General features: G+C 44.2%; 2 protein-coding genes across 5 annotated transcripts in view; both read left to right on the plus strand.

Annotated features, from left to right (window-relative positions):
* Positions 1–29: 29 nt before the first annotated feature.
* Positions 30–9,237, plus strand: LOC143109570 (uncharacterized). 4 transcript variants are annotated; one of them, XM_076272337.1, is made up of 3 exons: positions 30–117; positions 8,094–8,649; positions 8,848–9,237. In XM_076272337.1, exons 2-3 carry the CDS (start codon positions 8,148–8,150, stop codon positions 9,117–9,119), a joined length of 774 nt encoding a protein of 257 aa, XP_076128452.1. In that variant the 5' UTR covers positions 30–117; positions 8,094–8,147; the 3' UTR covers positions 9,120–9,237. The 4 variants fall into 4 exon arrangements, with proteins under 4 accessions (XP_076128452.1, XP_076128455.1, XP_076128454.1 ...); XM_076272340.1 differs by having other exon boundaries at positions 8,863–9,237; XM_076272339.1 differs by having other exon boundaries at positions 34–117; positions 8,098–8,649.
* Positions 9,238–10,505: 1,268 nt separating this feature from the next.
* The window catches only part of LOC143109673 (ribosomal protein S6 kinase delta-1-like), a gene marked incomplete at its 3' end in the record, with an annotated part of 17,599 nt that continues 1,324 nt past the window's right edge, over positions 10,506–26,780 (plus strand). The window contains 6 exon segments of the mRNA XM_076272466.1: positions 10,506–10,678; positions 16,090–16,125; positions 19,814–19,934; positions 20,223–20,338; positions 23,294–23,387; positions 25,405–25,464. Of these exon segments, the coding sequence (XP_076128581.1) occupies positions 10,577–10,678; positions 16,090–16,125; positions 19,814–19,934; positions 20,223–20,338; positions 23,294–23,387; positions 25,405–25,464 (529 nt within the window).

Consider the following 26,780-nt stretch of genomic DNA (forward strand, 5'->3'; position numbering starts at 1 on the left):
ATTTACAGTGGGCACTGAAGGAGCTTGCATTCACTTCAGCACTCCAAACAGAAGGAATCACAGAATCTTCAACCCACAATTGTTTTTAAGAGAGAAGGAAGCAGCAGCCACAAGTGGGTAAGATTGGTAGCCCTTTTACTGTCCATCGTTATTGTATTCAACCATTAGCTTTCTCACCTCTCCGCCTTCTCTTTGTCTGCTTAACTGCTGCTGGCTTTCCAAACGTTAACTTTGTTGCAGTCTTTGTTCAGGTCAGGTGAATGAAGATTACTGGCAGAAATTAACAAACCGTCAAGTTTATTTGTTTTGGACAATGGATTTGTGGAAATTGAAGTTTATGTGAGCTGTATTGCGTTCATTAAATAGTTTAGGACACACTCTGCAATGTCGTTTTGACATGTCAGAGGTATCTGCAAAGACGTGTCTTGTACGACGGAGTATTAGGGCCACACATGAAGGAAAAAATATTTTTGCCATGACGAGATTAAACTCGACATGTCGACTTTAAAGTCGCCATGTCAACATTAAACTCGACATTTCGAGAATAAAGTTGAAATGTAATATCGACTTTAATCTCGACGTATTGACTTTAATGTCGCCATGTCGATATTAAACTCAACATTTCGAGAATAAAGTTGAAATATCATGTCGACTTTAATCTCGATGTGTCGACATTAAACTCAACATTTTGAGAATAAAGTTAGTTTGGAGAGAGAACGACCGCTCGGGACTATTGAAAGGGAGGACGAATGAAACAATGCAACAAGTGCAAGAATTATTCAGAGTGTTCGAGTGCAACAATGATTAGACATAGGCCTATATCATGTGGACAAAACATATACATATTAACCTACGTTGCTCAGCCAAATAGTCTTTCTCCCACAGTAACAGTAATATCACCCGATCAAAGCATTCGCTGTGCCTACAGGTATTAATTGGCCTATGTACAAGTGCTGTAAGAAGGGTAGTTGTCATGTAAGGCACATACTATAATTTTATTATTGTTGCGTTTACGGATTGGCAAGTTACGTTGCGGTTACGTAATGAAACCTTTCACTTGCGACGTTGCCGCAATGTTGCCTGAAGTTGTTGTTAAGTACTGGCGACGTCGGTAACTTACGTTATGGTTACGAAATGGCACCTTTCAATTCCACGTTGCTACTACGTAATCTGATGTTGCAGATACGGATTGGCAACGTTGGGGAGTTACGTTGCGGTTACGAATTGTCATCTTTCACTTTGCATGTTGTGGCAACGTTGCTAAACAGGACTGGTGGCGTCGGTAACTTATGTTACGGTTACGGAACGGCAACTTTCAACTCCACGTTGCTGCAACGTCACCTGATGTTGTGGTTACGGAGTGGCGACGTTGGGGAGTTACGTTGCAGTTACGAATTGTCACCTTTCACTTTGCATGTTGTGGCAACGTTGCTAAACAGGACTGGTGGTGTCGGTAACTTACGTTACGGTTACGAAACGGCACCTTTCAACTCCACGTTGCTGCAACGTCACCTGATGTTGCAGATACGGATTGGCAACGTTGGGGAGTTACGTTGCGGTTACGAATTGTCACCTTTCACTTTGCATGTTGTGGCAACGTTGCTGAACAGGACTGGTGGCGTCTATAACTTACGTTACGGTTACGAAACGGCACCTTTCAATTCCACGTTGCTGCAACGTAACTTAATGTTGCAGTTACGGATTAGCAACGTTGGGGAGTGACGTTGCGGTTACGAATTCTCACCTTTCACTTTGCATGTTGTGGCAACGTTGAATACGACGTTGTGGCAATGTATTTTGGGTCATTCAGTTACATTGCAGCAACGTACTGGCAACGTAACTGTGCTAGCTGGGTGTTTACTCGGCCGCTCCTCCGCTCAATTTTGCTCCCTGCTCCACTTAAAAATCATCCTGCTCCAGTGAAATCACTTCATGCTCGCTCCAATTTAAAAGAGGGAAAAATAATCTAGACGAATTTTCCCCTTAAACAGAAAACTTCAATCCCAAAGAACTAAGAGCAACGGCAATATATTTCACTCAGAACATTATTTTAAAAGATAGTGCAACAACAAACACGCTTGGCAACGTTAATACACATAAGCCTAAAACTAAAGGGATCAGTGGGATTAATTGCCTAAAGAGTACAGGCTTAGCATCTAAGTTTTACTTCAGCCTTCTACTTGATATGAAGCATATTCAAATTGCTCACGCTTTCTTTGCTCTCCGTAGCACACACTCATGTTTCCGCGAAATGTGTCCTCTCACTGAAACTGTCACCACATGGTTATTCTTGCTCTACATTGTTAGTATCTAGTTTGTAGGAATAGTACACTTATGACTTATCTGTTTCTTTTCTAACAGTAGCATAGCCAGAAATGTTCAAATGGGTGGGCAAAGCGAATTTGATTGAACATGAGATGCCTAGATTAGATACACCTGAACATACAAGCATCAATCATGGTGTAATATCCTCTTTGCTATACAAGAATGGACGGACAGCTGAATAACCTTTAGGTTGGCTTTTACTGAACATTAGTAATTGCAGTACAATGAGCATAACCTTCACTGGCCTACTACCACGCTATACTACCCAGTGCTACCTATTACATGGTACTTACAACCCTATGCCGCCACCTAGTGACAGAACCGAGATAAACATTCCCAACTACTACATTCCTTCCCCCTTAAGTTTTATGCTTCTTCCAGTGAACCACATCACTAACATAATATCAATCTTGTGAAGTAAATAATTTCTAATACAACTTTCCTGAGCAGCTATAATCACCCCCATGTCATAAACTCTTATTTACACATAACACTGAACTAAGAGTAGACTGACAGTTATAATGTAGAATCATCATCAGTATTGCACAATCACATTTTTTTTTTTTTTTTTTTTTACAATTCATTCAACATTCAAAATCCTTAAAATAACTTGGCTTGGCCACACTTCTTTGCGACCGTCGTGCAGGTGTGGCCAGTTGCTGTTGTGACTGTGCTGGCATGCCTGGAGGTGGGCAGTCAGGCAGGGATGTTGAATTGTCGGGAGCAGGTTCTGTACAGTCCTGCGTGCTTCCCTCTAGAACACCGCTGTTTCCTGCAGGAATGGAATGCTTGGACACTGCAGCGGCCGCTGAGGTCCCCTGTCCCAGGGTTTCCATGATCTTTGGTTCAATCCAGTCCTTGTCCTCAGATCTGGCCAGTATCTGGTCAACATGTCTGCGCACCATGCTGCCATCTCCCAGCATGACCTTATAGGAGACAGGACCTGTGATTTTGGTTATGACCCCGGGAATCCACTTAGGTCCATGACTGAAGTTTTTTGTGATCACTGTGTCTCCCTCCTGGAAGCTCCTCTCTGAAAACTGCTTGTCATGATGTTTCTTCTGGATGCTTTGTTTTCGTTCGACCCTTTTCCGGCGGTCTGGATGAATTTGGTCTAGGGTTGATCTTAACCTCCTACCTTGTAACATTTCAGCAGGTGACAGCCCGGTGGTGGATTGTGGCGTGATGCGATAGCTAAACAGCACTCTTGACACCTTAGTGTTGAGGTTCCCGTCACCTGCCTTCTTCATCATTGACTTGAATGTCTGGACTGCGCGCTCCGCACAGCCATTTGATGAAGCATGATAGGGGGCAGAGGTGATGTGCTCAATGCCGTTTTTCTTCATGAATTCTTTAAATTCTGCACTCACAAAACATGAGCCATTATCGGACACAATTGTTTCTGGCAGTCCCTGATTGCTAAAGCTCTTCCGTAGACATTCAATAGTGATGGCTGAAGTCGAGGCTGTTAATGGGTAAGCATCCATCCATTTTGAACGTGCGTCCATTAGGATCAAAAACATGTGTCCCATAAAAGGCCCTGCATAATCAATGTGTAGCCTTTGCCACGGTCTGCTTGGCCACTCCCATGGGTGAAGGGGTGCCGGGGGTGGCGAGTTACGTTGTTCTTGGCATTTGACACATCTTTTTACTAGAGCCTCAATGTCTGCATCTAACTTTGGCCACCAGAAATAGCTTCGCCCCAAAGCTTTCATTCTTGTGATGCCAATGTGACCGTGATGTAGCTGCTGTAACAAGGCGTCCCGTCCTGGCGGTGGCACTACAGCACGCGAGCCCCACAATACGCACCCATCATGCACACTTAACTCTGTTTTCCTAACAGCATACGGCTGAACAGCTGGGTCTGGGTCATGTGGCGGCCAACCATGCTGGACGTACTCAGTCACTCTGGACAACACGGGGTCTCTGCTTGTCCATTTCCTCATTTCCGCTGCTGAGACGAGGGTCACATTCTCCATCATCAGCACTCGTTCCTCTTGTTCTCTCTTGGTGGACTGATGACGCAGAGGGAGTCGGCTCATAGCATCTGTGTTGCCATGGTGTTTCCCTGGCTTGTAGACAATCTCGTACTCATATGCTGTCAAGGTAACTGCCCAACGCTGAATATGAGGAGATGCCATTTGAGGCACTGCTTTCATCTCATTGAAAAGAGAGAGTAATGGTTTGTGGTCAGTGCAAATTACAAATTTCCTTCCATATATATATTTATGAAAGCGTTGAATGCCAAACATCACCGCCAGACCTTCCTTGTCCAGTTGTGAGTAGTTTGATTCAGCCGACGTCAATGTCCGTGACATGAAGCTGATGGGTCTCTCCTGTCCATCTGGCCATCGATGTGACAACACTGCACCCACTCCGTACGGAGACGCGTCTCAGGACAGGATCAGATCCATGTTGCTGTCATAGTGCACTAACACATCAGATGACTGCATGAGTCGCTTAGACTCCTCAAAAGCTCTCTCTTGTTCCGCCTCCCATTTCCATTTGGTTTCTTTTCGTAACAGTTCATGTAAGGGCGATAACAGTGTTGACAGGTTTGGCAGGAACCTGTTGTAGTAGTTGAGCAGGCCTAAGTATGCTCTCAATTACGTTAAATTTGTTGGTTCAGGTGCTTTCTGTATGGCACTGACCTTGTGTGGTAGAGGATGTAGTCCAGAGGCGTCCACCTTATGTCCTAGGAACTCTGCTTCCTGTTCCAAGAACGCACATTTGTTGCGTTTTAGACGAAGGCCCGCTTCCTGGAGCCGAGTCAACACCTGGTTTAGTGTTGTCAGGTGATCTTGGTCGCTCCGGCCCGTTAGCAAAATGTCGTCCAGATAAACAGCCACATTTTGAATGCCCGCCAGCAGATTCTCCATCATTCTCTGGAAAATTGCGGAGCTGGAGGAGACCCCAAATGGAAGACGATTCACCTGGAACAGACCTAAGTGCGTGTTTATAGTGACATATGGCTTGGATGCTTCATCAAGTGTGACCTGCTGATACGCATGGCTCATGTCCAGTTTACTGAACTTTACCCCACCTGCCAGTTTCTTAAACAAGTCCTCCAATTTCGGAATTGGATACTGCTCAAGCTTCGACACCAGGTTCACAATGACTTTGTAGTCTCCACAGATGCGCACCGAATTATCAGGCTTTAACACCGGCACAATCGGTGCTGCCCACTCCGAGAATTTCACTGGTTCAATAATTCCTTGTTTTGTGAGTCTCTCTAACTCCATCTCCACCTTTTTTTTCATGGCATAGGGGACTGGCCTAGGTTTATAGTATTTTGGAGCAACGCCTTTGTTGATATATATTTTTGCTGGTGGGCCTACCCAGGTTCCCAGTTCCTCCTCGAAAACGTCCTCATGTTGTCTTAGCACATCCTGTAATGTCAGTTGTGGCTGCTCTATTTTATTCACAAACACACAGTTCATTCCCAGCTCTTTGATCCATCCCCTGCCTAACAGGTTGGGCCCTGTGCCTGCTACGACCACTACTGGTAGCTGTTTGGCTTTGTCTTTGTACTTTACGGTGACTTCCGTTGCTCCCAGTGTAGGTACTTTTTCACCTGTATATGTTTTCAGAGTCATAGAGCAATCCTGCAGTTCTTGTGTGCGCCCTGATGTCCATAACTTGCCATATTCAGTCTTTGACACAATTGTCACACTGCAGCCAGTATCCACTTCGAATTCAACAATGTTGTCATTTATGTTAAGCTGGGTGGTAATGGGGTCTATTTTCATTATGTTGGACTTTGCAAAATGGTGAATAGTGAACACCTCTTCATCACTTGACACCTCCTCGGAAGATTCCCTTATGTGATGGGCAGACTGCTTTCTATCATTTCTGAAACTCTTTTGCTTGTGCTTCTCTCTCCCCTTAAGCTGCTGGTCTGATCTGCACATTCTTTTCACATGTCCGATTTTACCACAACCATGGCACTTTTCATTAAGAAAGCGACAGTCTCTTGCCATATGCTCACCCCCACACCTATAACATGTTAACAAAGTTGTTTTTTCTTGGCCCTTAGTTGTTGCCTTCACCTTGTATACTGCCCCTTGCGATGCAGTTTTACTCACTGTACTGTCCAGCGCTTTCGGCCGAAGCTACAGGTCCCGCACATCCTTATTTGCAGTCTCCATGGCTTGCGCGATTTTCAAGGCTTTCTCGAACGTCAACTCAGGCTCTGCCAGCAATCTCCGCTGCATGCGATCATCTGCTATGCCCCAAACAAGCATGTCGCGTAGCATCTCCGTCAACTTATCTCCATAGTTGCAATGTTGAGCAAGCTCACGTAACACTGCCACATATTCCGTCACATTTTCATTTGCTGCTCTAGTCCTCGAATACAATTTAAAACGTTGAACAATCTCGCTGGGCTTCGGGTTATAACCGAGATAAACATTCCCAACTACTACACATGGGCATGTTATATTTCTGACATAAAAGAGGAATTTATTGAACGCATTTGATCACAGCTGACAAATTACGCATAAACATTTTCAACTGGGGCAAAACAATGCATGAATGTAGCTTCTGCGCAGTCACATGAAACACAATTGAGACAATAGATTGACCATATTGGACAACTGCGAAGCCTTGTCATAGGCATGTTACATTCATGACATGAAAAGTGAAACTTATAGAACGAAAATTACAAATTACGCGGTCGGCTAAACATTTTAAACGTGCGCAAAACGGATGAACCCAGCATCGGTAGGCCTACGTCGCAAAAATTAAAACACAAATTGAAGCAACAACTTGACCATTGGACAATCCTACCACAAAACCTTTCTATAGGGCTGCAACGTTTATGACATAAAAAGTGGAATATGAACGCATTTCATCACACCTGACAATTAAATGGAGCTGTGGCTGTTCGCGATTTGACTGATTCTTGAGTGCGATGGGCGGGATATTTGCGCGGCTCAGCTCCGCTTAGTAGCTCTGATTCGGAGGCATATCACTTATGTAAAGATTATAAAAACTGATTATTTTTCGATTTATGGCCAGTTTCTTAATGCGTTCTGCGGAGAAGGGAGACTGGCGTCGGTCACGGTTTGGAATGAAAGGGAGAAAACAGGACAGAGTAACACGGTGGACTACTTTTTTTTTTGACAACGTATAGTTAAGGCGGCAGGCATGTTTTGCCAAGGCGGCCGCCTTGACTGCAAAGTGCTGCGGGAAACCCTGAAAATGCAAAGCATGCATCTAGACTATTTGAGTTTCTTAAAGCTGAGCTGTGCTTAAATTGTTCAATACATGATTTCATAACAGGCCAAATATAAAATAAATATAAAATATAGCCTAGATATTTGTAAATATTAGATGATCAGATGATTTACAGTTCTATGTAATAGGCCTATGTCATGTTTCATGTTTTTGTAATGTTTCATACAGTGATGCAGGTCTACTGCTGTGAATACACAACTACAAATACAACTTCATTTTTATAGCATACTACTGACGTTGGCCTTGGTGCCCTGACATGTGGCCTTTGTGCCCCCCACCAAATATGCCCAACTGAAGGCCAGGTGGCCTTGCCCCTAAAATGGTGAAATTCCAAGCCTGGTTATTGGTGTTATTGTTGTTGCATATAGCTCAAAAAATGGGAAGTTGCACCCTTAACTAATATTGACTACTGCTCTGTAGTCTTTCACTAAACCCTGCAATTGTTTAGAAACCTAACCTTACCTAACCTTACTTACTTAAACTTCTGATCTCGGCTGTGAGTAAACTTAAGTTCCTCACTTTTCTTGTAGAAAGATCTACGTTCTCACAGCCATTTCCCCACGTCCAAGTAAGTGACTGGACATATGGGGGACAGACGTATCCGTTACGTAGATGTTGAGGTTGATGATGATGAATGGCATTATGAGCAGTATCCAGATGGAGAATGGCACAGAGTCCAGCGACGCCAGCGTCCGCTGACGGGCAGAAGGGTATCCAAGGCTGCTGGGAAGGCGGCACTAAAGGGAGCTGGCGCAGCAGCTGATCGCATGCTCATACGGAATGGGATTGGGCTAGAAGCTAAAGCAAGTGTTAGTAAACATGAGACAGAACCAGCTGAAGTGCATGTGGCTGAAGTGGTCAAACTGAGGATCTTATCAGCTGATGCAGGTGCCCGGGCCCTACATGCGTCTGCAGGTGCGTCTGTAACACCTGTTGGAGCAAATGCTTTAGCTAAAGCAAATATGGCGGAGGCCGAAGCCAATGCTGCCCTTGTGGAGGGACTAATTGAAGCCAATGCAAGAGCTGTTTATTATGGAGCAGAGGCGCATGCAGGTTTTGGAGTACAGCATCTTGGAGTCCATGCAGGTAGGCTTCGTAGAATTATATTTTATCAAGAGGATTACTAGCATTCAAGCATTATGTCTGAACCGCCTTACAATTGAAAACTTCTCCTAGCATTGAAGCTATTTTGGACTTAACGTTTGTTCGGCATATACTCTTGGCAGCACTTACCAACTGTGTTTGCATTTTAGGTAGGACCATATGAATGATTATGCAATTCAGGATATTCTCTTGCAGGAGCTGCAGTAACGACAGCCAAAGCTGAAGTGGGCATCGCCAACACCCCTCTGCAGGCCCACGTTCAGGGTCCCGGGGCGGACGCAGAGGCTGGGGTGTCCTGGAAGTACGCAGGCGTGAGTGCCGGAGCGTACTTTGCAGAGGCGAAAGCTGGTCCCTTCGCAGCACGAGCTGGGGTCAAGTTTGGAGCAGGAATAAGAAACGGTGTCCCTGAAGTGGACATGGGACCAGTCACAACTCCATGCTCCGTAATGTGAACCTGGGACCAGTCACAACTCCATGCTCCGTAATGTGAACCTGGGACCAGTCACAACTCAATGCTCCGTAATGTGAATCACACAAGACTGTGGTGCCCATGGTTCATGCCCTGCCCAGCCAGGCTGTTGGGTTGGGGGGAGGGGGGGGGGGGGGGGGCAATGGATCCCTCTCTGAACAGTCCTCATAGAGAACAAAGTCAAACAATTTCAGTATTTTGGTTGTTGTTTCTGTTGTCCAATGTCAAAATGGGTCAAATTGAACTTATTATTATCTTATTGACATTATTATTATCTTATTGACATAGCCACACAATTATTATTATCTTATTGACATAGCCACAAAATTATTATTATCTTATTGACATATAACCACACAATTATTATTATCTTATTGACATATAGCCACACGATTCTTTTGAGAATTTGAGTTTGGTCCTGCAGCACTGGGACATGATTTTGGGGCGTATTTCAACAGGCCAAAAATCCCTCTGCACACAATTGGATAGACCTGTGCCAATTGGATAGACCTGTGCCAATTGGATCACAGCCAAATGCCTTAATCACTGTTTTCTGTTTATTTGTTTATTTTAAATAGGAGGTGACAGCCTTTTTGTAGTTAACAAAATCAACTCAAGCAAACTAGGTGTCGTGAATGACTGGGCACTGTTGCTCATCTGTTCCTCATAAGCCTGAATATACTTCCTCTCCCTTCACTGCCTGTCTTTCCTCTCCATAGTGTAGGCCTACTGCGTGTGGGAGAGCCTTTTGTGCCTTTGATAGGCTACATTGTTCAACTCTGAGGGCCTCTGACTGCTAAAGCCAAACTGCACTTGGACATTAAAGGACAGATGTGTATTTGTGTGTCTCTTGTGTTTGATTATCTTTGTGTTTGTTGCTGTTAGTCCTCATTTGATTATGCCAATACATTGCATGCTGATATTATAATAATATAACTAAAGTTATATTTCACACTGTCATCATGGGTCATGACCACCAGTCAGTGCTCTTCTATTACAAATCAGAGATTAGATCGACCCCAGGTTTCTCCAGATGACTTGCCAAACGTAACAAGGCTACACCAGAAAACATCCACTTGTCCAGAATTGATTATGACACGTGTGATTATTATTACATGGTAAAAATAAAGATAAATAAACATATGTAGGTGTATAGACTAGGTTACATTTAAAAATATTGGCAATGTTTGGACTCCTGATTAAGTTGAATACTCAAATCATTGTAGATGGTTGAAAAATCGCCGTCAGAATCAATGTCAACATGCTTAGAATCAGGTAATCAACAGTACCCTAGTACATGAAGCGAGAGGAGGGCGGGACATCCTGTCTCATTATCAAACCAGTCCAGCGGTTTCGTTTCCCTGCTGTCATGAATCCAGTGCTAGGAGAACCAGAGAATGGGATTGTAGCAAGCTACCGAGCGGCTATGTCCCAATCAGGATGATATCGCAGAGGGAAAAGGGTGAACTTGCTCGATTCTACACTGTTACGGACCCCAGAAAGCACGAGAAAGGATATACCGTTTACAAAGTCACAGCAAGGGTAAGTTGTCACCGCTGCTTTCACCACCATCAGGCTAACGTTACATGATAGCTAACTGCAGTTGGACGTGTAGCTCTGCTATCCCAGCTAGCACTAGTCCGCTGTCTTGGTTAGCTTGCTATCTAACCTTAGATGGCTTCCTTGCTGCTGTCTGTGGCTAGGCGACTTGGCTAACGTGAGTAATAAAAGCCAATAAATACTAAGGCCAGTCTATGCTATTACTTTCCCCCCCAATGAATTCATACGTACATACTGTAAGTATGGAGTATGTGAACAACCCGTCTTTCCCCCCTCTTGCGTTAACGCAGAGAATGTCTGGTCAACGTTATAGCTTGGATGATAGGCTAACTGTTTGTCTGTTAGCAAGATCAGTAGACTACGTTAATGTTAGCTCTCTAGCTTGCATAGATATATATACTGACATCTATGTCTAGCTTGGAGGTGGCTATCCTATGTGTAATCTGGTACTGACCCTAACTTCAACGTTAACTAATTTAGCTGAATCGGCTACCCTAAGTAATAGACCTACAGTGTTTCATTGAGTCATTTTCCAGACAAGTATTACTGTATCGTGTCAAGAATGTACAAAGTGACAGTTTGTGGTCATTTTTATTAAACAACATTGCTAACGTTAATAAACCCCAAACATTTGAATAATCTTTTGCTAACTAGCAAGGCTATACTGGTGTCAAATTAGGTAATGGCCTCAAAGAAGACAGTCTGGCTGACATAGTCAAAGAAGATGATGTTTATTGGTGATGATGAACGTTAACCCTGTGTGTGTGACCAAAACCCTCATTTCAACAGACCACCTCAGTCAGCTAGCATCCGACAGGCTTTTGGCCAGCTGGCTGGCTAACTTTATCTATTAGAGATGACGTGAGGGAGAGTAGACCATAGCATCCCTTTTAGAGCAGTAGTCAAGCAAGCAGAGGACCGTTTCACCCCAAGAAACCATGACATCGCAGTGATTTCGAAATATCAGCTAGATATAACAAGCCAATGCAAAGTAGCCTATACTATGTGGTTGACCGAGTGGGTGGTGGGGGGGGGGGGGGTAGCTTGTGTGTGATATGCTCTGTGGTCCTCCTTAATGGTCTCAACAGTATCACGATTCTGATGAATATAACCACAACTGCCCTCTCTGATCAAGGCAATCCCCACAACATCTCAGCTGGAGCTCTCCCAGAGAGCTGTGAATGTTAGTGGTGTAGATAGATTGATAGATAGATTGATGGATAGGCCACACCGTCTGTCTTATTGCCCAGTTTGATTGACTTGCCGTCAGGTTGTAATTAAGTCCTGTCTCTCTGAGCTTATTCAGGTCTTACTCTGTCAGAGAGAGTCATTTCTCTCTGGAGTCCCATCACAACCATTCAGTTTGACATGCTTGTTAAACATAAGCCACCAGCATTGATGTTATAACCTGATGTCGTGATGACACGACTCCCACTAAAAGTAGAAACCATAGAATGTATGGAAAGAGTCCTTGGTAGAAACAGTCACCATTTAATGTCAAGTCTAATTTTGCTCTTCGTTGATGGAGATTGGACATGGAGGTCAGACCAGAGCTATTTTAATCTGCTTGGAACAAAATGGGACACACACACACACACAAGGGCCGACGCATACACACTTGCTCACTCACACATCCAAGATTTGTTGTGGTTCACTGCAGATAAAATAAGCGTGTGTTTAAATATAGCAACCAAACGTGTTTTTAAATATAGCAGACCTGCGGTGAGCTGCGATATTTCCAGATGTTTTCTGCAACTCAGTTTCTCTGGCGACTGGCAGGACGTCATCAGCTGCCTTGTGGTATAGTGGAGGAACTTCTCCAGGTTTTTACGCTTCAGACTGGATGTCCTCCAGAAGGTGACTAAAGGGAGGGTGAGGACCGGCCGACTCAAACAGAACAGACGAAAGGGAGGGTGAGGACCGGCCGACTCAAACAGAACAGACGTCTGCAGTGTTGTGCGCCAGAGTGTTCCGCGGCTGGGAAGGATAGTGTGGGCAGGGGGCCGTTGATCCCACATCAACGCTCTCGTGCTGTGGAGCAGCTGAACCTTTGAAGCAGTTGAATCTTTGTCATATGGCCCTGTGTTGTCTTTGAGTTGTTTGTTTGTTTGTTTTGATACTTAGTTCTATTCATTGTTCTGCATGTGCCAGCATCGACATCAATATTTACCAGCGTGGGCTGAGGCTGTCACTGCAGGTAACAGGCCCTCTAGTGGTCGTTCAGTGGTACTGCAGCATACGACCCACGGTAAAACGACAGCGATTGAGTAGATAGTTACAGGATCCAGTTATAGGTTTTCTTCATGGTTTTGGGGCATCTGTACTGATATCTTGGGGCATCTGTTTCTGTAGTGATATCTTGGGGCATCTATAGTGATATCTTGGGGGCATCTATAGTGATATCTTGGGGCATCTATAGTGATATCTTGGGGGCATCTATAGTGATATCTTGGGGCATCTGTTTCTGTAGTGATATCTTGGGGCATCTGTTTCTGTACTGATATCTTGGGGCATCTGTAGTGATATCTTGGGGCATCTGTAGTGATATCTTGGGGCATCTATAGTGATATCTTGGGGCATCTGTTTCTGTACTGATATCTTGGGGCATCTGTTTCTGTACTGATATCTTGGGGCATCTGTTTCTGTACTGATATCTTGGGGCATCTGTAGTGATATCTTGGGGCATCTGTTTCTATAGTGATATCTTGGGGCATCTATAGTGCCGTTGAATTTGAAATGTCCGTGTTTCTTGTGGAGATTTGACTGTGTTGTCACTGTGTGTGTGTGTGGCTGTGACCGTACTGGACAATGAAGACATTGTGGGTCACAGATAGGCCTGTCACGATAACAAATTTTGCTTGACGATAAATTGTCTCAGAAATTATTGCGATAAGCGATAATATTGTCGTTCTGAGAATTTTCCTCGGGAAGAGGAAGACGGCCCACTTGTTGTGTTTTTTTCCCCCCAACTGGGAAAACTGCAGCGGATGATTGTGTTTTAGATGCATATGCATGTTTGTTGTGTTGCCGCTTTTAATTGCGACTGTTTTCCAACAAATGCGACACACCGACTCGCACACGTTCAGTGGTTCACCACGGGCATTCGGTTTAAATCCGAAATGCTCCCACACTGCAGCTGTCGCGTTTCGCTTAGAAACCAATTCCATCTTTTTTGTCTCGAATAGGCATAGCCTATTCGAACTCGCAACTAGCTTTCTCTCTGCCTAGTGCCTACCGGTATACTTCTCACGCGGCTCTTTAGCTGCACTCTGTGGTAGGCTACGCCAGTAGTTCCGCCTCCCCACACACCATGCGACTGACAAGTGACTGACATGAGGGTTCACTCATGGTTACTCTAAGGACCCGAGAGAGAGAGAGGGAGAGAGAGACGAGGAAAACAAACAAGCATGCAAATGGCATTTATCGTGGCCAGAAAAATTATCGAGCTAATTTTAATTATCATGCGATTAATTGATTTATTGAATATCGCGACAGGCCTAGTCACAGAGCAGGAGAGACATCACCACACACACAAACACAAACACAAACAAACACACACACACACACACACAAACACACACACACACACACACACACACACACACACACACACACACAGAACCACACAGTGACACACAAACACTTGCACACACGTACACTAGTGTTGCACGGTGTATCGATACTAAAAAGGTATCACGATGCCTTCACGCAAAAAACGATACGATTTCCGACGTTTTTAGAATCGATACTTATAAATAATAACGTTCTGCTGCGTCTGTGTGAACTGCTGCTCTCATTGCTCCTTGCACGCATCTAGGCAAGTGGGCGTGTCAAGCAGGCATCTCTGAGTGAGTGAGTGCGCAGCTAACGTCAACATAGTTCTTTGCCGACAGTACTCTGCCTTTGCCTTGTGGATAAAACAAAAGGTGAAGTGAAATCTGGAACTATATGGGATACATCGGGAATAGTGAAGGCAAGCCATCAGGGGGAATAGTGAAGGCAAGCAATCAGGTACACAGAGGCCCGTTTGTAAAATATGTTTCAAAGTCATTTATAAGCAGTAGCCTAGGCTACGCATGGCTAAACACCTCGCAGACATATCCCAGCATTTTTAAAGAGTTCAACGACAGGTTAACGAACACGACTACATGGTTAGTGCCAAGTTCTTCTCTTCTGCTTTAGTCTAGCCTAAGTGAAAAGAGTATGGTTCTCTGGGATAAAGCGAACCTTCCTTCATCAATGAATTTTGACGAGACATAACGAGGTAGGCTAATCATTTTGACGAGACATAACGAGCTGTAGCCTAATCATAGGGTGCTAACTTGATGAAAGCGCAATGTTCACGTCAGAATATCATTACCATAACTTGTAAACAATCTATTTCATGTTCGGTCAGTACTAATTTGTCATGGCATGTAGACTGCAATTTGTTCAATAATTATTGCCCAGATGTTGGATAGGCTACCCGAAATGCGCTAATTAAAGCCCACAGCATATTACCACCAAAGCGTGTTGAGTCCTGATAACAATAGCGGCTTATTGTTACGTGGTAGCAAATCATGTTATCAAAGAAATAGACGTAATGTAGGAATGCACACAGATATATTGCGACAGGTAATGGTGTAGGCCTATCTGACGAAGACCTGAGTGGTTGGAACGTCGTACTTGTACACTGGGCGCAAAGAAGACTATCTTCAAAATTTTCCCTTTGCAACTCTCAAAGAAATCCCATGAACACGGGAAGGCCTAGGGTAGCCTATACTGTACATAGATGGCCTAAAGATTAGGCCCCTCTGCATAGCATTCAGTGATTTGCATGCAGTAATTTCAACACTGACCTTGATCTAGCCTATTTTGGCTATTTAAAGCTACTTTATTGCCAAAACACAATGTAAATGAACTATAACGAACAATAAAGGAATTAATCACACAAAGTAGGCCTACTATTTTACTGACTATAAAAAAATTATTATTATGTAGGAAGTTTAGAATTTTAGAACCCAGAATTGACCTGCACACTACAAAAGTGCACTGAATTCAACACAAATGACCCAATACACTTGGAGGAGGTATGAGTCCTTTCTTTTCCAGATATCTTAGGATTTCACCGTAGTATCGTTTCAGTATCGAGCATCGTGATATTTATGGCAGGTATCGTATCGAAGTCATAATTTTGGTATCGTGACAACACTAACGTACACACACAGAGAGAACCACACAGTGACACACACACTTGCACACACACACACACACCCCTCACTGTTTGGATGTGCAATGTCTGTCTCGTTGTTAGTCAGAAACATTTGTTGTTATTCTAGTAGCAGGAGTGAGTGTGTGTACTAAAGCTCATCTGTGGAGATGACAAGACTTTCCCCTTCTGCGTCTGTTCTCAGATCATCTCCCGTAAAAACCCCGAAGACGTCCAAGAGGTGAGTAGGCTACACGCGCACACTCACACACACACACACACTCACACACACACACACTCACACACACACACACAAACTCGCACACACACACACAAACTCACACACGCACACACACACACACACACACAAACTCACACACGCACAAACTCACACGCACACACACACACACACAAACTCACACACGCACAAACTCACACTCACACACACACACACACCTACACAGAACCACACACACACACACACACACACACACACACACACAAACTCACACACACACAAACTCACACATACACACACTCACTCACACACACACACACACACACACATAGCTGTTGTTTTCACACCACTCTAGGCTTAAGCACAAAGGGACGCTCCTCAGGTGAGTTTCACTCTGATGTTCCTTTGTACAGAAAGCATTTAAGTCCTGTTTATGTGTTTATTTATGGAAATACAGAAAGCATTTAAGTCCTGTTTATGTGTTTATTTATGGAAATACAGAAAACATTTAAGTCCTTTTATGTGTTTATTTATGGAAATGAACAGAGAACGCACAAGTTACATTTTGCTTAACATAATTAGCATAAGATTACTCAAAGTAAAATGTTAACAGAACTATGAGCTTTCTAGTCTTAGGGCTGTATTTTGCACACCAGTGCATGGCGTAAAACTCGTTTTTCACCCGTGCAAAGTTTAAGTCGGTATTTTGCACGTTTATTTTTTACATTGCGCCCAGGGGTGTGGCAATTAACAACCTAGGGAGGGGCCTGGCGCGTTGTTTAAAAATCGCTATCGTACACCACCTAAACCTGGTCAGAAGTCAATGGCGAGTTGTTCATATGCTATTTTAAGAGCGCATGTCATATTGGCAGGTGCACGCACCATCCTTCTATCATTCATGAACGCACACCAGCGCACGTCCATGCAAAGCATTACAAATTGCACGATTACAATGGGAAACATAGTTAGAATAAAGATATTACGAAATACTGTACATCTTATGATGACTAGTTATTCACCATCATTTGCAAATTGGTAATGACGGTTAAAAGTGATTAGGGGAGAGGCGAGAGATACGTATGGAGCACAGCTGAAGACGCACTGTCACAGGATAAATGTTGTTGTTTTTTCAGTCATTTGAGCGATATTTGGGTAAGTGTTGCTTTTTTCAGCCTATGTTTTCGATGGTAACCCATTGTTAGTCAATAGTGAAAGTAACTGCATATAACTACGTCTTGTCGTTGACTGACACCTTGGTGAAGTTAGTTTCACTTTGCAAATTACAAATTTACAATTTCAAATAATAGACGAGTGCAAATGTGTGAAGGCTATGCTAAGTTTTAGTAAAGTTTAGTGGAAACTTTAGTGGTTTAGTGGAACGTTTAGTGGTTTAGTGGAATGACTATTCCATAGGGTCTCGCAAGCAGCCTCCTTCAAATGTGCCGTTGAATGCCAAAATACAGATGCATTTATTTGACATATCGCACTTTGCGCCGTTAAAGGGAATGACAGATGTCATTCTCATTGGTTTAAATGATGTCACGCCCCAAACACACTGATTAAACTGATTGAAAACCTAGAAACACCTTGTTGTGCCATGCGCTCCACGTTTGACAACGAAACCCCTCCCAATGTGAACTGGACATCCTACTAAATTCGAATAGACTTTTGACGAGTGACGATGCACTTTAGAATGTCATGATAGGGCCCATAGTCTCTTAAGGGAAGTGAAATGTGTTGATTAGTGTGTGTATGGGTTGATCTGTGTGTGTGTGTGTGTGTGAGACAGAGAGTCTGTTGATTAGTGTGTTAAGGGACTTGTTATTTTCCTGGGAGTCCCAGAGTCACAAACAGCCTCCAGTCACAAGAGACCAGCACACGTGGACACACACGCACGCACGTGCACGCGCACACACACACACACACACACACACACACACACACATACACACATACATACACACACACACACACACACACACACACACACACACACACACACACACACACACACGAACGTGCGCACACACACACGTGGACACACACACACACACGAACGTGCACACACACACACACACACACACACACACACACACACACACACGCACGAACGTGCGCGCGCAAACACACACACACACACACACATACAGACATACAAGAACAACCAACAACCATGTGAAGCCATGATCTGAGAATACTCTGAGGCTCTCATCTCAGACACACCAAACTATAGCATGCACAAGGAGACGCATGGACTAGCACTCAGCCAACACACACACACACACACACACACACACACACACACACACACACACACACACACCAAACTATAGCATGCACAAGGAGACGCATGGACCAGCACTCAGCCAACACACACACACACACACACACACACACACACACACACCAAACTATAGCATGCACAAGAACACGCATGGACCAGCACTCAGCCAACGGTTGTACGGGAAAAATGCAAAGGAACAATTTAGAACGAATTATCAAACAAAAACATGACGATTACAAAGACCAAAGGAAAAACACAAAAAGAAAGACCTCACGCTTACTGTCTAGTTCGGAGGAAGCTTGCCTGACTCCCGACCGAGCGAACACAAAAGAAAAAGTGAGTCTTTTGTGCCACTTCATAACTACACAAACTAACTAACTACTAAGAACGTGCTGGAAACCTAAACTAATCGCCATGAATCAACGTAGACATATATTTACATTTAAAGAACTAAAGCTAAACAATAAAGTTTAACGTTTCAAACTAAAGTAGCGCGCCCAGTATGTCGTCCGCAAGAAGGCCAAGCCGAGAGAGAGAGACCGACATCTTGGGATAGGGGCGGTATAAGTACTGGAGGGTGGTGCCAGCCATTACGCATCATCCGCGTCCACAGCGCAAACACCAAAACTCTGCCTATAGGAGAAACATAAACAAGGGAGAGAGAGCAATACAAGCCCTGCGTAACACACACACACACACACAAAGACACACACACACACACACACACATACACACACTACACACACTACACACACACACACACACACACACACACACACAAAGACACACACACACTACACACGCTACACACACACTACACACACCACACACACACACACACACACACACACACACACACACACACAGACAGACAGACAGACACAGATACACACACAGATACAGACACACACACAGATACAGACACACACACAGATACAGAGACACACACACACAGACACACACACAGATACAGACACACACACACACACACATGCGCACACACACACACACACACGCACACACACACACACATGCATGAGTGTGGCGGTCTCTCCCCTCCCCTGTAAGCGCGGGAGTGGTAATGCGTCAGGCCTGATCTCAATTAGCTAGCGGAGCGCAGAGCTGTGCTGTCCGGCCAGGAGAACACACGCCTGCTTTGTGAGAACGCACGACCCCCTGCTCCCCTTCCCAGCTGCCCAGCACAGATCACTCTAGCCTGGACACGCTCCGCACGGAGACAGCCTCTCTCTGGAGCTCAGGACAGCCTCTCTAAGCTCCTGAGAAGAGGGAGACTCGGGGAGACTTCAGAAAGGTGTGTTTCGGACTACCTTTCTTTTCCCCTCATCTCTCTCTCTCTCTCTGTGTGTGTGTGTGTGTGTGTGTGTGTTTGTCCTCCTGGGCTCCCAGATCACTGTGTGGAAGAGGTACAACGACTTCCGGAAGCTTCATCGAGACCTCTGGCAGATCCACAGGAACCTCTTCCGCCACTCTGAGCTCTTCCCACCCTTTGCCAAGGCCAAAGTCTTCGGTGAGTCCTGCTTGCCCTCAGCGCTCTCAGGAGTGTGTGTGTAGATCTGTGTGTGTGTGTTTGTGTGTGTGTTTGTGTTTGTGTGTGTGTGTGTCCACTTAACCTGCCTAAGTAGAGTCTATCTGTGTGTGTGCATTTGTTTGACCATTTGTGGTGACCATTGTGAAGAGGACGCTGCTGATGTTACCATCATGAACTGGATGTGTGAGATTACACTACTCTGAGCATGGATTTGTTCATGATGCTGTGTGTGTGCTTGTGTGTGTGTGTGTGTGTGTGTGTGTGTAGGTCGTTTTGATGACTCTGTGATCGAGGAGAGGAGGCAGTGTTCAGAGGACCTGCTGCAGTTCAGTGCAAACATCCCAGCACTTTACAGCAGCCAACACATCGAGGACTTCTTCAAGGTACACAGACGTGTGTGTGTGTTTGTGTGTGTGAGTGAGCGGGATGGAAATCAAGGACTTCTTCAAGGTACACACACGTGTGTGTGTGTGTGTGTGTGTGTGTGTGTGTGAGTTAGCGGGATGGAAATCAAGGACTTCTTCAAGGTACGTACGTGTGTGTGTGTGTGTGTTTGTGTGTGTGTGTGTGTGCGCGTGCATGCAAATATCAAATATAGCTTTCCTTCTACTATGTTAATCGACTTTGGGTTTGAGAAAGGTGCTATTTAAAATAAACGAATTATATTATTTATTATTATCCCAGAGCTTTACAGCAGCCAGCAAGAGAGATTCTCAGTGTTTGGTGGATGGAAAAGTGATGTTTGTTGTGTGTGCGTGCGTGCGTGTGTGCGTGCGTGCGTCCGTGTGCGCGTGTGTGTGATGTGTGTGTGGTGCATGTTCTATAGGGTGTCTGCGGGGTATTTAAATTTTTTTTTAAATGTAGTAAACCAATTTATCAAAAATGAAGGCCATTAAAAGGTAAAATGCATAATTTCATGATTGACAATGAATATCCAAATTGGCGCTCCTAGACTGAGTACCGCCGCAAAATCTGCACTTGATCAGTAAGTAAGTAACACACACACACACACACCACACACACGCCTCATATCACGGGCCAAGTAATAACTTGCACTTGATCAGTAAGCTAGCCTCATATCACGGGCCAAGTGATTACTTGCACTTGATCAGTAAGCTCGCCTCATATCACGGGCCAAGTGATAACTTGCACTTGATCAGTAAGCTAGCCTCATATCACGGGCCAAGTGATACCTTGCACTTGATCAGTAAGCTCGCCTCATATCACGGGCCAAGTGATAACTTGCACTTGATCAGTAAGCTCGCCTCATATCACGGGCCAAGTAATAACTTGCACTTGATCAGTAAGCTCGCCTCATATCACGGGCCAAGTAATAACTTGCACTTGATCAGTAAGCTAGCCTCATATCACGGGCCAAGTAATAACTTGCACTTGATCAGTAAGCTAGCCTCATATCACGGGCCAAGTAATAACTTGCACTTGATCAGTAAGCTAGCCTCATATCACGGGCCAAGTAATAACTTGCACTTGATCAGTAAGCTCGCCTCATATCACGGGCCAAGTAATAACTTGCACTTGATCAGTAAGCTAGCCTCGTATCACGGGCGAAGTAATAACTTGCACTTGATCAGTAAGCTAGCCTCGTATCACGGGCCAAGTGATAACTTGCACTTGATCAGTAAGCTAGCCTCGTATCACGGGCGAAGTGATAACTTGCACTTGATCAGTAAGCTAGCCTCGTATCACGGGCCAAGTGATAACTTGCACTTGATCAGTAAGCTAGCCTCATATCACGGGCCAAGTGATAACTTGCACTTGATCAGTAAGCTAGCCTCGTATCACGGGCCAAGTAATAACTTGCACTTGATCAGTAAGCTAGCCTCATATCACTTGCACATTGTTAAGGCACAACACCCAGTCATCTTGGAATTGTTTTGATTTTGAGTCAGCGACTAAGTTAAAATCAGACCCTCTCAGACCCTCTCATTCTTCAGGATATAGATAGATAGATAGATACTTTATTGATCCCCAAGGGGAAATTCAAGGTCTCAGTAGCATACAGACATCACACACAACATGCACTTACTATCTACATAGAGGTTACGTTTGATAATCACTCTCAACACTCTGGTGATCCAGAAAAGCCTGCGTAGCCCAAGCGAATGGGCGCATAGCGATGCTAACGTTATTAGCTGACTCGGGTGAATTAGGTGGCCTATTAAGCCTATTACGGCACTTGACGGTGAAGTTAGCATGAGGCCGGACGTTTAAGTTAAACAAACTGCTTACACATGATATTTATTTATGATCTTATGTTTATGAATGTAGAGTGCCACACCGAGGCGGTGCGTCAAAATAAAAGTTCCTTGAAACTTTGGTGTCTAGGCCGATGTCAGTTCAAAATAAAAGTCCCTTGAAACTTTGGTGTCTAGGCCGATGTCAGTTCAAAATAAAAGTCCCTTGAAACTTTGGTGTCTAGGCCGATGTCAGTTCAAAATAAAAGTCCCTTGACAGTTTGGTGTCTAGGCCGATGTCAGTTCAAAATAAAAGTCCCTTGACAGTTTGGTGTCTAGGCCGATGTCAGTTCAAAATAAAAGTCCCTTGACAGTTTGGGCACACAGAGGGTCATTTGTGTGCTGTGAGTTTGTCTCCAAAGCTGTAATCTTTGCCCATATAAGGAGATCCTGGAGATAACCGAAGCTAACTACTTATTGCAAGTTGCTCTGCAAGATAGCTCCCATGTAGCAAATGTTAAAGTTCCCCGTCTTAACGTACCAAAGATCACAAGACACAGATGACCGATGACAAAAGTGTGTAGGGCAATACGTCTGCATTTCATACTTTTCTGTCACCATGAGAGTTTAACAGATTAACAGTAGTTATTCAAAATTCCCATTTTATTTTCCCATAGGAAAAATCGAGCGTGCGTCCGCATATGTGTGTGTGTGTGTGTGTGTGTGTGTGGTGTGTGTGTGCGCGCGCACGCGCGTGGTGTGTGGTGTGTGGTGTGTGTGTGTGTGTGTGTGTGTGTGTGTGTGGTGTGTGGTGTGTGGTGTGTGTGTGGTGTGTGTGTGGTGTGTGTGTGGTGTGTGTGTGTGTGTGTGTGTGTGTGTGTGTGTGTGTGTGTGGTGTGTGGTGTGTGGTGTGTGGTGTGTGGTGTGTGGTGTGTGGTGTGTGGTGTGTGTGTGTGTGTGTGTGCGTGCATGCTAGATGCTGAGGTGCTCTCAGGCTCTCCACAGACAGTGCTTTGTTTGGTGCATCAGTGAGATTTCACGCCTGCTGGAATGTTCTGAAACTTATGTCCCACAAGCATTCCTGTCGTCATGGAGGTTGTCACGGAAACCCCTTCTGACTGGTTGCTGTCGCTTCTGTTTCAGGACGGAGAGGTCCAGGACGGCTCGGAACTCATCGGGCCCGCAGAGCCCTTTTCCGACTTCCTTGCTGACAGCCTATCAGATTGCAGCTCTGAAGGTGAGGGGGCGGGGCAACAGAAGTCTTTAGCTGTGCATTGCTGTTTATGGTCAGGAATTACTGTTATGGACATAATGCAACGTGTTCACAGCACCATTTGATGGTTTATAAAGAAGCCTCATCCACCTGCTTCTCAGAACAAGTAGCCTTATATATAACTCAAATCTCAATCCAAATCTGACAGAACAAACAGCCTTATTCCAACTCAAGTCTCAATTCAAATCGGATCTAAAAGCACGACAGTAAAACTACAATGGAATTTGCTATTCTATCTGTGGGAGAAAACACACACACACACACACACACACACATACACACACACACACACATAACATAATGTATATGTCGCCTTGTGCTCTCAGCATGCGTCAACATGGCCGCCATCTTGGATCGGGGTTGTGAAGCTCAAAAAGAGTCGATATAGAGAACCACTGCATCAAGACACAGAAGAGAGTCAATATAGAGAACCACTTCATTACGATTCAGAAAAGAGTCGATATAAAGAACCACTGCATCAAGACTCAGAAAAGAGTCAATATAGAGAACCACTGTAAAAAGAGTCAATATAGAGAAACACTTCATTACGACTCAGAAAAGAGTCGATATAGAGAACCACTTCATTACGACTCAGAAGAGAGTCGATTTCAGACTCACACTATACTGATTTGTCCGCTCTGCTTAGTGTTGGCTGTTAGTTCAGCATTCTGATGTGTGATTGCCGTGGCCACTGTAAGCGCTGTTTTGTTCCGACTCTCTGAGTGGTTTCCACTGTTCAGCTGTGGAGTGATGGTGTCGGCTGTTAGTTCAGCATTCTGGTGTGTTATTGCCGTGACTACTGAAGCCGTGACCTGATCAGAGGGGTCGTGCCTGCAGTTCATAACATACCCACTAGAGGCCGCTGTATGACCACACAGTGCTCTGGTCATTTTTTCCAACATTCTGACCTCAGTGGAGATGAGTGGTGTGAGAAAAAATAAATAAATATATATGTGTATACACACACACACACACACACACACACACACACACAGCCGTTAAAAAGTTTGGGGTCACTTAGAAATTTCCTTTCCACTCCATTATAGACAGAATAGCAGCTGAGATCAGTTGCATTGTTTTTTTAATTAGGGCAGTAGTTTTCAGTTATTTGCTAAAGGGTTCTCCAATGCTTTCTCAGTTAGCCTTTTAAAATGATATCAGATTAGTAAACAGAATATGCCTTTGGAACATTGGATGAATGGTTGCTGATAATGGGCAATGTAGAAATTGCATTAAAGATCAGCAAACAGTCATTTACAACATTAATGATGAAAACAAGGACATTTCTAACGCCAAACTTTTGAACGGTATATATATATATATATATATATATTGTAGCGCCGAGGCTATTTGCCCCGTGTTGGACTTTCCCCTGTGTTCCCCTGTGTCTTCTGTTTTCCCGGCGTGTGCGCGTGTGTGTGTGTGTGTGCGTGCGAGAGTGTCTGTGTCTCCCTCTCCCTTCTGTGTCATAGAATGTGTCAATAAGTTCTGATGTGTTTTGATTGGGGGGAGGTGTCCGGGAGGGAATATTTAGGGGTTCGGATAGGTTAGCGATTGATAAGGGGAGGAAATAGAATAGGGGGTTCTAAGACGTCTAGTAAGTTTAGTCAGAGTAGAAGTGAATTACGTGCGAGTGAGTTGTGTTGCGTTGTGTTGTCTGCCGATGAGAGTGAATGACAAGAGATTGAGACGTAATTTATCAATATCAGTTTGTTATTTTGTAGTGGACACCTCCTGCTACCCGTACCTTAGCCTGTACATCCTTTTGAGAAATAAATAACCGGAGTTTGGAACGATATCCCAGCCTCCCCGTCTCCTAACTACTCTTCGGCATTACAATATATATATATATATATATATATATATATATATATATATACACACATATAGTTATTGTTAGTTATTAATAGTTGTGTAAATGTTTATATAGTTATTGTTAGTTATTAATAGTTGTGTAAATGTTTGCTGTTCTTTACTGCAGTCCAGAGAGACATCGGTGGAGTGGATGACCTGACCATCACCAGTCAGTCGGAGTATGGAGGTCAGTTAGCGGTGTGTGTCTGTGTGTCTGTGTGTCTGTGTGTCTGTGTGTGTGTGTGTGTGTGTGTGTGGAGTATGGAGGTCAGTTGTGTGCGTGTGTGCGCGGAGTATGGAGGTCAGTTACGGTGCACACAGTTGCGTGCGTTGCAGTGCTAGAGACGCATCTCGTTCACATTGCATAGGCTTACGTCATCCCTTGCCGAACTGAATTGTGGGTATAGTATTTTTCTCACGCGAATAGGAAAAAAAAAATTACCTTCACATATCACCATGAAAATTACAACAAAAAATGTATTACAAGTTTTTTGAAATTGTTTGTTAACTTGGGCAAACAGGGCGTAATGTAATTACGTATAGCTAATTTGCAAATTTGAAAAATACTGTATAGGCGCATGAATAGGGTATATTTAGGTCTTTTGTCTAAACTCTTCCCTATTGAATTCCCCCTGGGGATCAATAAAGTATCTATCTATCTATCTATCTATCTATCTATCTATTGGGATTCTTCGGGGGGTTTTTCCCCTTACTGCGGACATATTGAGGATACAAAATCAGTGTACAAGTTTTCTTCAACGTTGGCCCCTATTTTGGCTTAAAATGACTGGACTATTACTGCTAGCCAGCTCCAAACTTGTTCTCTACAAGCCTTTACAAGACTGCCGAATACAACAACAAAAAACATAAATGTGCTATTTTACATGTACAAGGCCATCCCCACACGTCCACAATGTCTGTTCTTTGATCATTTCCACTCAGAGACGCCTGTTTCTGTATTGGCCTCCAGTGATTTAGCGCTCAATTGTTGCCCTCAGCAATATGGCCTCCAGTGATTTAGAGCTCGATTGTTGCCCTCAGCAATATGGCCTCCAGTGATTTAGAGCTCGATTGTTGACCTCAGCAATATGGCCTCCAGTGATGTAGCGCTCGATTGTTGACCTCAGCAATATGGCCTCCAGTGATTTAGCGCTAGATTGTTGACCTCAGCAATATGGCCTCCAGTGATTTAGCGCTCGATTGTTGACCTCAGCAATATGGCGGCACTGTTGACATACGTTCTAGAGTCCAATGCGGTGTGGTGTCTGCGTATATACAGTGGTGTGAAAAAGTGGTCATCACTTTTTTCAGGAAGCCCCCTTCTTGATTTCTTATTTTTTTGCTCACTCTTAAATGTTTCAGATCAAAGGGCCATGTAGGTTTGCAGTTTTTTCCCTTAACTCATTGAATGCCAAGCTGTTTTCGGAAGCTTTGTCCTAGAGTGCCAGCAATCTAGATCATTGTTGATGATTTTTGTACAGCCACAGCATATTCTGTGTTATA

Source organism: Alosa pseudoharengus, unplaced genomic scaffold (assembly GCF_046254945.1).
Source record: "Alosa pseudoharengus isolate Yale_2024_CS ecotype anadromous, Long Island Sound unplaced genomic scaffold, YU_APseudo_1.1 YU_APseudo_1.1_scf_7, whole genome shotgun sequence".
NCBI classification, from domain to species: domain Eukaryota; kingdom Metazoa; phylum Chordata; class Actinopteri; order Clupeiformes; family Clupeidae; genus Alosa; species Alosa pseudoharengus.

What these genes read in the sequence shown, in the direction of transcription:
- LOC143109570 (XM_076272337.1), top strand. Translation starts at nt 8,148, where the DNA reads ATGGGGGACAGACGTATCCGTTACGTAGATGTTGAGGTTGATGATGAT. An exon ending in GCATCTTGGAGTCCATGCAG is followed by an intron (nt 8,650 to 8,847) that starts GTAGGCTTCGTA and finishes TATGCAATTCAG; the next exon opens with GATATTCTCTTGCAGGAGCT.